This window comes from Acinonyx jubatus, chromosome E3 (genome assembly GCF_027475565.1).
Source record: "Acinonyx jubatus isolate Ajub_Pintada_27869175 chromosome E3, VMU_Ajub_asm_v1.0, whole genome shotgun sequence".
NCBI lineage: Eukaryota > Metazoa > Chordata > Mammalia > Carnivora > Felidae > Acinonyx > Acinonyx jubatus.
Genome location: NC_069398.1, coordinates 38,876,550 through 38,891,409, shown reverse-complemented (window position 1 = coordinate 38,891,409; position 14,860 = coordinate 38,876,550). Strand labels below are relative to the sequence as shown.

The 14,860-nt window shown below is 59.5% G+C and overlaps 1 protein-coding gene across 2 annotated transcripts; it reads left to right on the top strand.

Annotated features, from left to right (window-relative positions):
* The first annotated feature begins 7,324 nt into the window (after positions 1-7,324).
* On the top strand, positions 7,325-14,831 carry BICDL2 (BICD family like cargo adaptor 2). 2 transcript variants are annotated; one of them, XM_027043423.2, is made up of 10 exons: positions 7,325-7,463; positions 8,786-9,081; positions 11,355-11,570; positions 11,680-11,796; positions 11,873-12,019; positions 12,876-13,067; positions 13,170-13,319; positions 13,778-13,908; positions 14,136-14,256; positions 14,342-14,831. In XM_027043423.2, the coding sequence occupies exons 2-10, from the start codon at positions 8,800-8,802 to the stop codon at positions 14,501-14,503; spliced, it is 1,518 nt and encodes a 505-aa protein (XP_026899224.1). In that variant the 5' UTR covers positions 7,325-7,463; positions 8,786-8,799; the 3' UTR covers positions 14,504-14,831. The 2 variants fall into 2 exon arrangements, with proteins under 2 accessions (XP_026899224.1, XP_026899225.1); XM_027043424.2 differs by lacking the exons at positions 7,325-7,463; positions 8,786-9,081 and adding an exon at positions 9,121-11,135.
* The last annotated feature ends 29 nt before the right edge of the window (positions 14,832-14,860 follow it).

The following is a 14,860-nucleotide window of genomic DNA, read 5'->3' as shown; positions in this document are numbered from 1 at the left end:
CAAAGGCCTTGGATCAGGTAAGATTCTGGAAAGACGGTGGAGTAGGAAGCACTGGGAATGGTCTCCCCACAAGGGCGCCGATAGAATCCGTCCAAAGGGACTGTTTTGGAATTCCAAAATCCTGTTGGAGACTTAGGACTGAACGGACACTTCACCGAAGAAGACATCCCGATGGCCAACCGACACATGAAGAAACGCTCCACATCATTCATCATCAGGGAAAGACAAATCAAAACCACAATGAGATAGCACCTCACACCTGTCAGAATGGCTCACGTGAACGACTCAGGCAACAACAGATGTGGCGAGGATGCGGAGACAGAGGATCTCTTTTGCATTGTTGGAGGGAATGCAAGCGGGTGCAGCCGCTCTGGAAAACAGTATGGAGGTTCCTCAAAAAAAATAGAACTACCCTACGACCCAGCAATGGCACTACTAGGCATTTATCCAAGGGCTACAGGTGTGCTGTTTCGAAGGGACACATGCACCCCAATGTTGATAGCAGCGCTATCGACAAGAGCCAAAGTATGGAAAGAGCCCAAATGTCCATCGATGGATGAATGGATAAAAAAGCGCCAAGAGCTGCTCCTGCACAGAGACCCACAGAGACCGCCCACAGCATTCACAAAAACAAAAGAACAATCAACAGACACAATAATAAAGCGGAAGGGAGAATCTGGTTTCCAGAGCTAGGCCATTATTAGACTCAAATGTCTAGTGTCCCATGAAAGATCCCAAGGCCGGCTGGCTGGTTCAGTCGGTAGAACGCGACACGCTTGATCTCAGGGTCGTGAGGCCAAGCCCCATGCTGGGCACCGGGCATAGAGATTGCCTAAAAAATAAATAAATGAGTCACAAGGCATACAAGGCAAAGGGAAGTATGGCCCACTCAAAGGAAAAAAGATATAAATCAACAGCAAGTGTGCCCGAAAAGGACCTAATGGCAGAGAAACGCTCTCAGATTCTACTTCTGGGAGGCGCTCGGTGTCGTCGAAACCACAGAGACAGAAAGCGGATGGTGGATGCCAGGGGCCGAGGCACAGGAAGTGCGGAGTCAATGTGTAACGGGCACAGAGGCTCGGTTTGAGATGAGAAGGTTCTGGGGAGGATGGTGTTGGGGCCGGTCGTTAATGCCACTGAAGAATGGTCAACACCGAGAGGAAGCCGGGACAGCAAACGCAGTAAGACTTCCCAAACTGCCCTCCGGTTTTGCAGCAGGAGGCTACATGGGGGTCCCCACGCAAAAGGGCGTCCTTTACCCACAGCATTTACTGTGACCCAGGGCACGAGCGTATCAGCCGGTGAACGTCCAGGCGTCTTGGAGCGGGTGCCATGGGTCACACACACACACACACACACACACACACACACAGGCTGCTTCACCCGGGGTGCTGCGCTTGGCATTTATAGGGGCAACAGACGGCCCTCCTTCTTGGGGTACCTGGACCCTACAGGGGCTTTTTCCTTGCTCACAGGGGCTCCCATCCCGTGTGCCAGGCCGGCTCTTCCCACAGGGGTAACCTCCCGTGGGTTACTCCTGAGGGATCGTGTGGGGCCACCTGTGAGCCGTGGGTCCCGACTCCACCCAAACGTGTTCCTCCGCGCCCTGGCCCCAGCCCCAGCCCCCACATTAGTCACTCGCAAAATCCGTGCCGGTGAGGTTCCCCAGGAAGCTGACGATAGTGATCTAAAAACTGAAACAACGCCTTCACGCTGCGGTCCCGGATTTCAGTGGCTTCTTGGTTTTGTCTGTCCCCAACGTTGATGACCGGCCTCCTCGGTGAGCAGAGGTCTGAGAGGTACCTTCTGTGGTCGCCTTATAACTTCTCCCTTGGGGAGGGGGCTTTTAGGCTGGTGGCCAAAGCTTGGACTCATCCAAATCCAAGCCTGGTCTAGCAGCAAGGTGTGGCCCAGCATTCTCTTTTATCTGCACCTTAAGTATTTTTTTAAAGTTTTTATTTTTGAGAGAGAGAGAGAGAGAGAGAGAGAGAGAGAGAGAGAGAGGAGGAGGGCAGCAGAGGGAGAGGGAGAGGGAGAGAGCGAATCCCAAGCAGGCTCCTGGCCCAGCACAGAGCCCCACACGGGGCTCAGTTCTGCGACCCTGAGCTCATGACCTGAGCCAAAAATCAAGAGTCACTCAACCGACTGAGCCACCCCGGCGCCCCCTGCGTTTTAACTGTTACAGATAATCAAGGGATTGAATATTTTGCCTTTTTCTCACTAGGTCGCATTTCCTTCCGCAGCCAGTGAAGCCGCTCTCGGAGTCCCTAACTCCCATCGGTAACTGTTACCTTGAGGAACTGAGGGCGCCCAGCTCCACACCTCGAGGGAGCTCCTGGCCCCCCCGGAATCAGAGGCTTCTCGCCCCCGCCCATTCTCCCTGGCTCTTCCCAAACCATGTTTCTGGCTCAGGGCTGTTCTAGCAAATCCCACTTCACCCACACCAGCTGTTATGAAAACCGCAAGCCCTAGCGCCTTTATTTACAACAGTTTTAGGGGGCGCCTGGGGGGCTCAGTCAGTTAGGAGTCCGACTTCTGCTCAAGTCGTGATCTCGCGGTCCGTGAGTTCAAGCCCCGCGTCGGCCTCTGTGCTGACAGCTCAGAGCCAGGAGCCTGCTTCGGAGTCTGTGTCTCTTTCTCTCTCTCTCTCTGCCCCTCTCCTGCTCACGCTCTGTCTCTATCTCTCTCTCTGTGTCTCTCAAAAGCAAATAAGCATTAAAATTTTTAAATAAAACAAGGGTTTTAGGAGTTTTGTGCCAGCGACTGGGGGTATATATATTTCACACCGTCTTTGCCATCAGACTGGTAGAAATTTAATTTTTTGTAACGTTTATTCATTTTTGAAAGACAGAGTGCGAGTGGGGGAGGAGCAGAGAGAGGAGACACAGAATCCGAAGCAGGCTCCAGGCCCCCCCGACGCGGGGCTCGAATTCACGAACTCACGAGATCACAACCCGAGCCGAAGGGGGACGCCCAACTGACTGAGCCCCCCAGGGGCCCCCCGACTGGCAGAAATTTAAAAGTTTGATGATGTCAAGTTGCAGCCAGGTGAGAGCCAGGTGAAATTCATCATGGGATCCAATCTTCACATAAAAAAACTCTACAGTAGAAGCAATGGTCCTCCACCAACCTTCAAGGCTGAGTCTTAAGAAGGCTTGCAGCTTCCGCCCAGGCCTCTGGGAACCTGGTGTCGGGGAAGCCAGCTGCCGTGTCGAAGTCTGAGAGAGCCATACTGTGAGGACATCCACGCAGGCCGCAGGCAGAGCGCGGCTGAAACACAGGCAGAGGGTGACAGAAATGGGAACGAAGAAGCCTTCTGATGACCCCAGCCCCGGCCACTATGTACTCAGGACACCCCCACCCACGTGTCCACGGAGGTCTGTGTACAAGGATGTGCATTAGCAGGTTGTTTATAACACGGAAAAAGCGCCAAGAGACGAAGTCCTTCACTGATGGGAGAGAAATAAATCGGGGCATAAACATTGGATGAAATACCATACAGCTGTTAACAAACTAAATCCAGACGCATCATCAGGGATAAATCTCATAAACATTCTGGAAAACAGCTGCCTGGAGTTTTGTGGGTTTTTTGTTTTTTTTTTTTTCAGATTTTTTTTTTTATTTGTAACTAATCTCTCCTGTCATCGTGGGGCTCAAACTCACAATTCCAAGATCAAGAATCGCGTGCTCAGGGGGATGGGCTAACTGGGGGAGGGGGATTAAGGAGGGCACTTGTCATACACTATACGTTAACTAACTGGAATTTAAATTTTTTGGAGAAAAAAAAAGAGTCACAGGCTCTACCCACTGGGCTAGCCAGGCGCCCCCAACAAGCGGGCTACTTTAGATTAAAGGACACCTGAGAAAAGACAGCTAAATGCCATGTGTGATCCTTGATTTCATCCTGGATCAAAGAAAACATCATCTAACCGGGGCATTCCTGGGAACATTCAAACATGAGCTGTATATTGGGCAAGATTCCATAATCTGTTTTATCACTGTTCAATGCGTCACTGGTGATAATGGTCCGTGTTACGGAGGCGAATGTCTGCGTCCTCAGGAGATGCAAACCTAACCGAGGTCGCCAGTGGTTTAGCAAAATGTGTGCTGGGCAAGCCTTGTGTAAGTGAGAGAGGAAGCGTACGTGGCAAATGTTCACAATTGTGAGCCTACAAGGAGCGCATTCATTGCATTATCCCTGCAACTTTGCTTCGGTTTGAAAATTGTGAGTCGATTCTGCGGATGCATACAGCCTGGATGAGTCTCAGAAGCATTATGCGAGGTCAGAGAAGCCAGGCGCAAGAGACCACGCACTGTACGTGATTCCACGTGGAGAGCATTCTGGAAAAGACAAGATGATAGTGACACAAAGGGCGTCCGTGGCTGCCGGGGGCCAGGTGTGGGAGAGGGACTGCACGAGGGCTTGGGGCGCCCTGGGGATTCAGCCAGTGCTCTGTCCCAGGACTGTGGCAGAAGTTACAGCACCACATATACTTGTTAAAAACTCATCAAATGAGGGATGCCTGGGTGGTTCGGTCCGTTAAGCATCTGATTGCAGGTCAGGTCGTGATCTCCCGGTTTGTGAGTTTCAGCCCGAGTTGGGCTCTCTGCTGCCAGCCTGGAGCCCCCTAGGGACCCTGTCTCCCTCTCGCTCTCTGCCCCTTCCCCACTCACGCTCGGTCACTCTCTCTCAAAATAAACATTCAGGAAAAAAATTTCTTAGGCTCATCAAATGAAACACTTAACCTGGGTGAATTTCATGATGTAAACATTATTCCTTGCGGAGGCTTGTATTGTGTCTCCAGACAACAGGTGTCCAGGTCCTAATTTCCAGACCCCGGGGAATGTGCCACTATTTGCAAACAGAGTTTCCAAATAGACAGGCCCAGAATAGATTTTGTCCTCTGAGCCCCGGCAGGGAACCAACCCTTGGGAACCAACCCTTTCCCCACTTTGATTTGGGACTTCTGGCCCCCAGAACCAGGAGACACTAAATTTTGTTGTTGTTGTTTTATTTTTAAAAATTTTTTTTTCAACGTTTATTTATTTTTGGGACAGAGAGAGACAGAGCATGAACGGGGGAGGGGCAGAGAAAGAGGGAGACACAGAATCGGAAACAGGCTCCAGGCTCTGAGCCATCAGCCCAGAGCATGACGCGGGGCTCGAACTCACGGACCGCGAGATCGTGACCTGGCTGAAGTCGGACGCTTAACTGACTGCGCCACCCAGGCGCCCCAATTTTGTTGTTTAAACCACGCAGTTGGCAGTAATTTGTTACAGCAGCTTTTGGAAACAAATACCTACTTCAAGGAACCTGAGTTTTTTGTTTTTGTTTTTTAAGAGGGGAAGAAACTTGGGAACATTGGGTTAAACGGAAAAAGCAAGCTGCGGAAAAACATATTGAGTGTGCAGTATTTTATACAGAGGTTTAAAATGCTCCAAACAATACCACTTACTGTTCACAGGCTTTGTATATGTCGTAAAAACCCGGAGGCACCTTGGTCTGGATCCGCGGCGTTCCCACGGGGTTACCTATGGCAGGGGGCACTCTTCGGGCCTCTGGACGCCAGCGTGGACCGCCCACAGCTCTGCGAGGGGACCCTGGAGCCAAGATTGGGCACTGTAGGGGCCCACCTGCTGTTGGGAAGGTGGGGAGAAAGTTCTAGGGTGAGAGTGAGCCTGGAGGCTCCAGGAAACTGGCTTGTTTGAGGGCTGGGTTGTCTTTCCCTCCCTTAACTGGTTATATCCCAGCCCGGCTAGGGCGTCCCTGGGGCCCCTCTGTCCCTGCTATCCATTTTCCTGCTGGAATCAGCAGGGAGGCTGGGAGAGGGCAGCGGGGGGCCTGTGAAGTCAGCCCTCCGGTCCATCAGGACAGCTGGAGGCCAGAATTCCTGGGTCCAGAGGAAGCAGGGGGCTCCTGCAAACGTCCAAAGAGTGACCAGGTGCCCCCCGACTGGCAGAAATTTAAAAGTCTGATGATGTCAAGTTGCACGGGCAGATCACTGGGCCTCCCTGAGCTGGCTTCTGGTCTGTGAAGGATATGATGTCAGGGTGGCCGTGAGGAGGAAAACACTGGAACGTGTGTGGTGAGTCACTTCTATGGCCCGGCTACGGCCACTCAGAGGGCCCCTAGCAGGATGAAGTGCTGGCGCTTGACCCTTATTTAAGCCTCCCTATAAGCTAGGAACTCTTATCTCCCCCGTTTTACAGATGGGAAAGGCGAGGGCAGCAGAGGTTCATCAGCTGTACGACACAGGTGCGCACAGCTAAAATGTGGCCAATCTGGGATTTGGCCTGAAGCCAAATCTGGGACTCGGGAGTCCCAGCCTCTAGGCCACGCCTCCCATGAGTCCTTGCCCCCGTTTTCCCAGAAGCCACCTTCCTCTGATTTCTTTAGGATCCGGTCCCCAGGACCCAGGAGTCCTGGCCGCCAGCCAGAGGGGCGTGGGACGCAGCTGGGACCAGCTGATAAACGCCAATAATGCACATCTCGGCCCAACTTCACATTCAACAATGTCATGTCGGTAGCTGGACATCAGCCACAGAGGGAGTGCTTCTACCTCAGAAAGTGCCACGTGCAACCATCTGGGGCTTTCTGTTTCCCCAGAAAGCCTGCTGTTGAGCAGTTCCCAGCCCACTGCTCTTCCAGCGCCCCGCGTGTCCCCGCTCCCCAGGCCAGGAGCCTCCGCCACAGCGGAGCAGGGAGCCCCGGACACCTGAGGAGGCTCGTGACCGGACACGAGGCCGTGGCCGGGGCGTCCCCCACATGTCTGGGCTGCACTGGGCTGGGCCCGGCCCTGGATCCTCCTGGTGTCCATACCGAGGCCTTTGGCCCTGGCCTGGAGCGTGGGGTCGAGTCTCGTGCAACCTCGAAAGGGAGAGCCCCAGGTTCCCAGCCCCACGGGAACCAGGGCAGGAGCACACGCCCTGAAGTCACACTTCTGTGGTTCACATTCAAGTTCTGTCGGTGTGAACCCAAGCAAGCTACAGCATCCCTCAGCCTCAGTTTCCTCGTCTGTAAAAGAGGGCTAATGGGAGTTCGTGCCTCGTTAGGGTGTCATAAAAGTAAGCAAGCTGTGCCTATAAAAGAGCTTACTTAGCAGAGTGCTCCGTAGGTCAGATGTGTCCTTGCTGTTGTCATTCTTAGCGATTCCCTATCCCACAGGGCGGTTTGTCCGGGGAAAGGAGCGGACGCCCATGCTCAGCGTGGGGTCTGCATACAGCAGGTGCTCCACTAATGGGGCCTGTCGTTTCTGCCAGGGCCCAGATAGGTCGGTGCCTCAGACCTACCTGGGTGGGGGCGACTCCCCTTCAGCCCCGCCCCGCCATTCCCGCCACCAGGGGGCGCCCCAGGCCCGCCCGCGGCACCGCCCCCTCACCTGTGCGGGCCTGGCACCTGGCGCCGCCTCCGGAAGAGGGGATCCGGGACCGCGGGGACCTCGGAGGGAGCCCGGAGTCGGCGGGTAGGAGCCTAGGGGCGCCGGACACGGGCGCCCTTCGAGTTTCGGGCAGGACAGGGCCAGGACGAACGGGCGCCGGGGGTGGCGGGTGCCGAGTCCTGGGGTCGGCAAGCGGGGGGCGCCGGCAAGGGGGGAAGGTGGCCGTCTCGGGCCGGGGGGTCGAGGAGCCGGGGGGGGGGGGGGCGGCCCACACGCCCGGGCCGACGTGCTAGACAGCAGCTCGATGCGCGGAGGCGGGAGGAGGAGGGACGCTCCCGGGTCTCCAGAGCGGGGTCGCGCCCACAGGGGCCTCGTCACGGAGACTCCCGGTCCCCGGTCGTCGCTGCGCTGGGACGACGGCGACTACTGGGTTCCGCGGTAGGGCTGGGCTTGGACACCTGGAGAGGAGAGAAGAGGAAGGGGCGGGGTGCTTGTGTGTGTGTGTGTGTGTGTGTGTGTGTGTGTGTAGGGAGTGGGGCCCCCCAGAGGGCTGGAGGTGGGGAGGGTGCCAGGCAAGCCTGGTGTGCCTTCGCATAGAGCCCCTGAACCGCCGGCCCTCGGCCGCCCTAGGAGAGCGCCACCAGGCTCCCATCCCCAGGGGCGGGCCGGGAAGTAAACAGAAATCTGGAGCGGCAGGGCCTCCGTCCGCGGTCCGCCGGCACAACCTGTTACCTTGCCCTGCCCCTGGCCTGACCCCCGCGCCCTGGGAAGCCGCGCCAACACTCTACAATGGGCACCAGGTCTGGGCATGGGGACTCGAGACACCATGGATCTCGAGAAGATAGGAGAACGAGGCCTGGGCTACCTCGTGGGAGGGCTGGGGGCTGGGGAGGGCATCTGAGCCCCAAGTTGCTGAGGACCTGGGCTTCTAGAAGAGGAGGAGGCTGGATTTCTTGGGGCAAAGTGGTCAGGAGCCATAAATTCCCAAGGGCCCTGTATTCTTGGGAGGGGAAGGGGCTGAACTCAGCCTTGAGTCCTGAGTCTCTGAGAACTTGGTTTCTGGGAGGAGGTTCCCTGCGGGTGAGGGGCCGGGAGACAGAACAGCTAAGGTCTGGGAAGAGGAGGGCAGTAACTCTGGGTGACCTGCGGTCCCGGAGCACGGGGGCAAGGCCACCTGGGGGCAGAGGACGTCTGCAGTTCACTTCCTTGTGCTCCCTGCCTCAGTTTACCCTGGGGACAGTAACGGAGCTGGGTGGCCAAGACACAGATCATTAACCCTTCATGGCCCAGGGAGGCCCCGGCTGCAGGATTGAGAGGCCAGATCTTGACCTGCAGGGGGCAGGCACCATCGGGCTGCAGAGTAGATCGTCCTGCAGCCACCTGTGCCCACTGACCTGTGCCCACAGATGCCGAAGGCACCATGAGCTCCCCGGAAGGGCCAAGCTTCCCGTCGGGGCTGCTCTCGGGGGGCGCCTCCCCCAGTGGCGACGAAGGCTTCTTCCCCTTTGTGCTGGAGCGGCGGGACTCATTCCTGGGAGGGGGCCCAGGGCCCGAGGAGCCCGAGGACCTGGCTTTGCAGCTGCAGCAGAAGGAGAAAGACTTGCTGCTGGCCGCGGAGCTCGGCAAGATGCTTCTGGAACGCAACGAGGAGCTACAGCGGCAGCTGGAGACACTGAGCGCCCAGCACTCGGAGCGTGAGGAAGTGAGCCGGCGGCAGGGGGCAGGGGTGGACGGCAGGAGCTTCTAGGCAGGTGGGCAGGTGGCAGACAGGCGGGCAGGGGGAGGAAAGCCCGGCAAGGGTCTGTCTCTGGGACAACGGTTCAGTGCTGAGCCCCGTGCTCCTGGCCCGGCTCTCCAGTGGTGAGGGACGTGGGCTCTGAACATGTCAAGATCTGGGTTCAGACCTCTGCTTGGCTGTGTGATCCCGGGCGAGCCACTGGCTGTCTCTGAATCTGGGGTCCGGCTTCTCAGCGGGACGGCACGACCCCTCCAGCAGCTCAGGGGCAGCCCCTCCCGGCCTGGCTCTGGGCTAAGCACCTTCCATACGTCGTCTTGGTCCATTCTCACCTAACCCTGTGAGGCAGGACATTTCCTCCCTCTGCCCAGGCTGTCCTCAGCCACAGTCTCATTTGGGGGGGGGGTCACACCGGGCCCACTGAGCGCCCTGGACGCCACTGACCCCGGCATCCACAAAGCCCCAACCACTGCCCCGAGACGGGCCTGGGGCGCTTCTGCCCCTCCCCTCTTCCCGGGCCACCTCACGGGCATCTCGACATAAGCGGCACTCTTGACCCCTGCGCTCCTCACCCCAGCTTCCCGTGTCAGGACCAGAGCGTGAGCCGCGCACGACCCCTCTCCTCCTGCGTGTGCATGCCCTGGTGACCTTTCCTCTCAACTAGATTCTGAATCCGCCCACCTCCCGACATCTCTGCAGCCTCCAAGCTGGTCGCGGCCAACATCCGCTCTGCCCCAGACCCGCGGCCGCCCCCTCACGCGTCCCCAGCTTCCGCTCTTCCCCCTGGAGCCCATTCTCCATGCTCCACTCTGGGGCAGCCAGAGGGGTCTTCAAGTTGCAAACCGGGTCGTTTCGGTCCTTACCCCAAATCTCCCGACAGCTCCCCGTCACACTTGGGATGACACGGAAAGTCCTCACCCGGGCCCGAGAGTCCCCACGTGCAGGCCTGCCGGACCTCAGCTCGCTGGGCGCACCGCCCTCCTGCCGTAGGGCCCCTTTTTGGTTTCTTGAGTAACCCGCGCGTATTCCCTCGGGGCCTTTGCACCTGCTGCTCCTGGAGCAGCCCTCTTCCCCCTTGCCCCTTAGACCCCAGTTCAAACATCACTTGTACCCCCAGGCTACCCCACTCTTCCTCTCCAGGGTTCCTTTAGCGCCCTCACGGTCCCTCTGAAATTACCCAGTTCAAGAGCATGTCCATTTGCCTGTGACTCTCCAGACTCTAAGCTGCTGGAGGTGGGGAACTGGGTGGTCTCACTCCCCGCAGACAGCCAGACCCCACGACGGGAGGAGCTCAGCAAATATCGGACGGATGGCTGCTTGACCGGAACTTGGGGAGGTGAAGGAACCTGTCTGACCACAAAGCAGCAGCAGAGCCGGGCACCAGCCAGGACAACCAGACCCCGAAGCTGGGGACTCGATCCTAAAGCCATGTTGCCCCCGTGGCATTTGGCTAAGAGCTTGGCTGCCTGGGTTGGAATCCCTGCCTCACTAATTTGCTGGGTGTCCTTGGGCAAGGCGTTTCACCTCTCTGAGCCCCAGGTTCCTCAAAGACAAAATCAGCACATTAACAATTCTGCCTCTAGTTGGTTAAATGAGAAGCGCCAGGAACATGCTCGCACAGGACCTGGCAGGCAGGACACCTGCTAATAATTGTAGCAGCTGTACGGTTAGCATCACCTTCCTGCTTTGAGAGTTTATAGAGAGTGGGGACCAGAGGCCGGCCGCCCAGTTTGCCTGCCTCCCCAAGCTGGGCACCCAGGTGTGCCAAGAGCGTCCCCCTGCTGGTTGGACAGGTTTGGGGAAGGGCACGCAGAGGCACGGGGCCCAGGCGGGGCCTGCCAGGGTTAATTAGAGGGAGCTGGAGGAGAGGGGCTGAGCGGAGTCCGAGCAGAGGCCAAACTTCCACGGCCCCTGGGACATTGGTTCGCGAGGCCATGGGCCGGGGCTTAAATTCTGCCAGACTCAGGCGCCAGAAACGGCGCCTGCGGCCTCAGGTCCAGAAGCCCAGGCAGCAGCCAGAGGTGAGTGGGCACCGGGACCCCCACTGCACTCCAGGCCCGGCTCGGCTCCTCCAGCCTGGCCTGGGAACCTCTCCACCTCCCCTCCCCGCCCAGGCTCTGGTTGTCACCCTGCCTGCCTCTCCCTCTTGCCTCCATACCTGTCTCAGCTCAGCCCCGCTCCGATGCGCCCCTGGCTCTGTGTCCACTCGGGCCTCACCTGACTCTGTCCGGCCCCCACAGCGGCTGCAGCAGGAGAATCACGAGCTCCGCCGGGGCCTGGCAGCCCGGGGAGCCGAATGGGAAGCCAGGGCGGTGGAGCTGGAGGGGGACGTGGAGGCCCTGCGGGCCCAGCTGGGGGAGCAGCGCTCAGAGCAGCAGGACAGCGGGCGCGAGCGTGCGCAGGCCCTCCGCGAACTCGGGGAGCAGAACCTCCGGCTGAGCCAGCAGCTGGCCCAGGTGGGAGGACCCCCCAGCCCACGGACCCAGGCGGGGGGAGGGGGGTAGGGGCCCTGGGCTTGGGGCTAAGGCCTGGGCCACCTGAGCCCCCCCCCCCTTCTGCCCCCAGGCCTCCCAGACTGAGCAGGAGCTTCAGAGAGAACTGGATGGCCTTCGGGGACAGTGCCAGTCTCAGGTCCTGGCGGGAGCAGAGCTGAGGACGCGGCTAGAGAGTCTGCAGGGGGAGGTGAGTGCCAGCTGGGGCTGGGGGCTCCCTGGGGCTGGCCGGGCACCTCCCCTCCAGCGCCGAGGTCTTCCCCCAGAACCAGATGCTGCAGAGCCGACGGCAGGACCTGGAGGCCCAGATCCGAGGCCTGCGTGAGGAGGTGGACAAGGGCCAGGGCAGGCTACAGGCAACCCACGAGGAGCTGCTGATACTGCGGCGTGAGAGGCGGGAGCATAGCCTGGAGGTGACCAGTGGGGCTGGGGTGGGTGGGTCCATCCTGCTGGGGCACTGGCCACCGCCCGGGGGCTTCCCGGGAGATGAGCCCAGAGCTGGATCCGCGGGAGCTCCAGAAGCTGGGCCGTGACTGCGTGGGCGTTAGACTAGGCAAGTGGGAGCCTTGGAAGAGTATTGAGCAGGGGTGGTACGCTTTTAGAAGGCAGGAGAGCCTGGCAGCTGGGAGGCCAGGGCAGGGACTGAGGCCAGAGATGATGGGGACTCGGCCCGGGTCTGGGGCAGTGGAGAGGGATGAAAGGAAATGAAAACAGGCAGCGTGGCCTGCTACTTGGGATCTCAGGAGTTTACACTTTGTGATCCAAAAATGTAGGCTCTTGGCCCCAGGTCCCTTTTTCCTATTGTGGGACGCCCAGCCTCAGTTTGCTTGTCTGTAAGATGGGATGGTTATGGTAGAGAGCCGCCCTGAGGGTGAGGCGCTCAGCACCGCAGCGGCTGAGAAAGATCAATAAACTTTATTGGTTGACTGCGCTGACGAGTTAGAAGATAGACCGGTCGGGGGAGGGGGCGGGGCTCTACGAGGTGACCTGATGGGGTGGGGCTGGAGGGAGGGTGATGAGAAACTTTAAAGCCGGGGCGCCTGTCCCCGCCCTGCTTTATAGACGAGGAAATTGGTACCTGCCGAGGAGAACTGAGCGGTCCAAGGCCGCCCAGCGATCCAGGCGTGGGATCCGGATCCAGCGGCTGGGGCGCGCCGACGCGCGGGGCTGCCTGGCTTTCGGTGGCGCACCGGCGCCCCCTGTGGGCCGGCTGCGGGAAGAGGGCTCCGGGCGCGCCTCGGTGACCGCCTTCTTTCTGTCCCTGCTCAGCTGGAACGCGCGCGCTCCGAGGCCGGGGAGGCACTGAGCGCGCTGCGGAGGCTGCAGAGGCGCGTGTCCGAGCTGGAGGAGGAGTCGCGTCTGCAGGACGCCGACGTGTCGGGAGCCTCGCTGCAGTCGGAACTTGCCCATAGCCTCGACAGCGACCAGGACCGGAAGGCAGACGGACACCGAGACGCCCGGGTGAGCCCGCGGTCTGCTAACCCCCACGCTCCATGCAGACTCTGCCCCCCTCCTTTTTCCAGGAGGTCTGACACCTCACCGACCGATTCCTTTGGCAAACAGGACACCCTGTGCCCTGAGATCCAAGAGGCGCTCAGCCACCAGTCTTCGCCCCAGGAGGAGAGCTTGGAGCCTCCCAAGAAGCGAGCATCCCTGAGCTCAGGGGAGATACTAGAGGAGAAGGAGGCCGAAGTGGCCCGGCTGCAGGATGAGGTGTGTTGGGGGGCGGGGGGAGCATGGTGCTAGATATAGAGTCCCTCCCAAGGCCACTTTCCGTTGCCCATCTACACCTCTGGGCCTTTACCCACGAATCCCCCTCTACCTGGATTGATCTGCATCCCAACAAACTTGCACTCAGGCTTCAAGAGCCAGCCTGTAAGCCACCCCCTCCAGGAAGACTTCTTGGACCGCATCCCCCGCTTAGTCCCACCTCCCAGTGCTTCTCTCAGCATCCTTCCTGCGGGCTTACACCACCCAACCGGCCCCGCTCCGCCCCATCCCGCACCAGCCTGGGGGCTCAGAAGATTCATCTCCAGCACGGCCCACCGCTGCCCGGAGTGTTTGTGGAGCAGGCAGGGGAGGGCGCAGAGACCTGAACCCCTGGCTGCTGAAGAGCGGGACCTGGGAGGTCAGGGGCCTACCTGTCTCTCTTCACCCTTCCCTGCCCCCAGATGGCGCTGCAGCGGGCCGAGTTGCAATCCCTCCGGGAGGAGCTGCAAAGGCAGAAGGAGTTGCGGGCACACGAGGACCCCGAGGAGGCCCTTAGGGGCGCCCTCTCGGATCGAGATGAAGCCGTGAACAAGTGAGCCTCTACCACCATCCACCACAGCCCCAGTGGGGCTACAAGGCACCCTGGGCCTTCGATACCCCCACGCGTGATAGAATTATTCCCACACCCACCGGGGGCCCTCCGACTTTGTTTTCGGTGTTCGCGGCCCCACCCCAGTCCGGGTCCAGCGGCGCCCCACCACCCCTGCTCGCTGAGGCCCCAGTATCCTCGGGTCCGCTCACTGCCTCTCTTGCCTGCAGGGCCCTGGAACTGTCCCTAGAGCTCAGCCGCGTCTCTCTGGAGCGGGACTCACTCTCCCGGGAGCTGTTTCGCACTATCCGCCAGAAGGTGGCGCTGACGCAAGAGCTGGAGGCCTGGCAGGTGAGGGGCGGGGCCTGGAGGCGCGGGGCCCGGGGCGGGGCCGGCTCGCTGACGGGCTCCTCCCACCCGGCCGCCCTACCCGCAGGACGACATGCAGGTGGTCATCGGCCAGCAGCTGCGCTCGCAACGCCAGAAAGAGCTGAGCGCCACCGAATGTGGCCCGCGCCGCGCCGCGCCGCGCTTCTCCCTGCGCCTGGGCCCTGGGCCCGCCGGCGGCTTCCTGAGCAGCCTCTTCCGAAGGACCTGACGGCCGGGCCCAGGGGGCAGCGCGTGCCCGCTGGCTCTCTTTCCTCTTCTGGCCAATGTAGCAACAGGGCCCCGATCGTCTTCCAGACAGGGCTGGTAGCCTCCCCACTCAGGGAGGCTGGGCAAAGTCACACTGGGAGCAGGGGCCAGCTTTGGGGGTCAGGGGCCCCAGGTGGGTGGCGGCGCAGGTGGGGCAGAGCTGAGTCTTGTATCTATACAGGTCTATATTTTCTAAACACTCTGGGCCTGGCATGTTCCAGGGCAGAGATGGGGGTGGGTATTTATGTATCAAGATCAAACAGAGTAATATATAAAAATCATTACACTGACTTGGCCTCTATTCTTGGGATGAAAATGC

What these genes read in the sequence shown, in the direction of transcription:
- BICDL2 (XM_027043423.2), top strand. Translation starts at nt 8,800, where the DNA reads ATGAGCTCCCCGGAAGGGCCAAGCTTCCCGTCGGGGCTGCTCTCGGGG. An exon ending in ACGGACACCGAGACGCCCGG is followed by an intron (nt 13,068 to 13,169) that starts GTGAGCCCGCGG and finishes TTTGGCAAACAG; the next exon opens with GACACCCTGTGCCCTGAGAT. An exon ending in AAGAGCTGGAGGCCTGGCAG is followed by an intron (nt 14,257 to 14,341) that starts GTGAGGGGCGGG and finishes CCCTACCCGCAG; the next exon opens with GACGACATGCAGGTGGTCAT.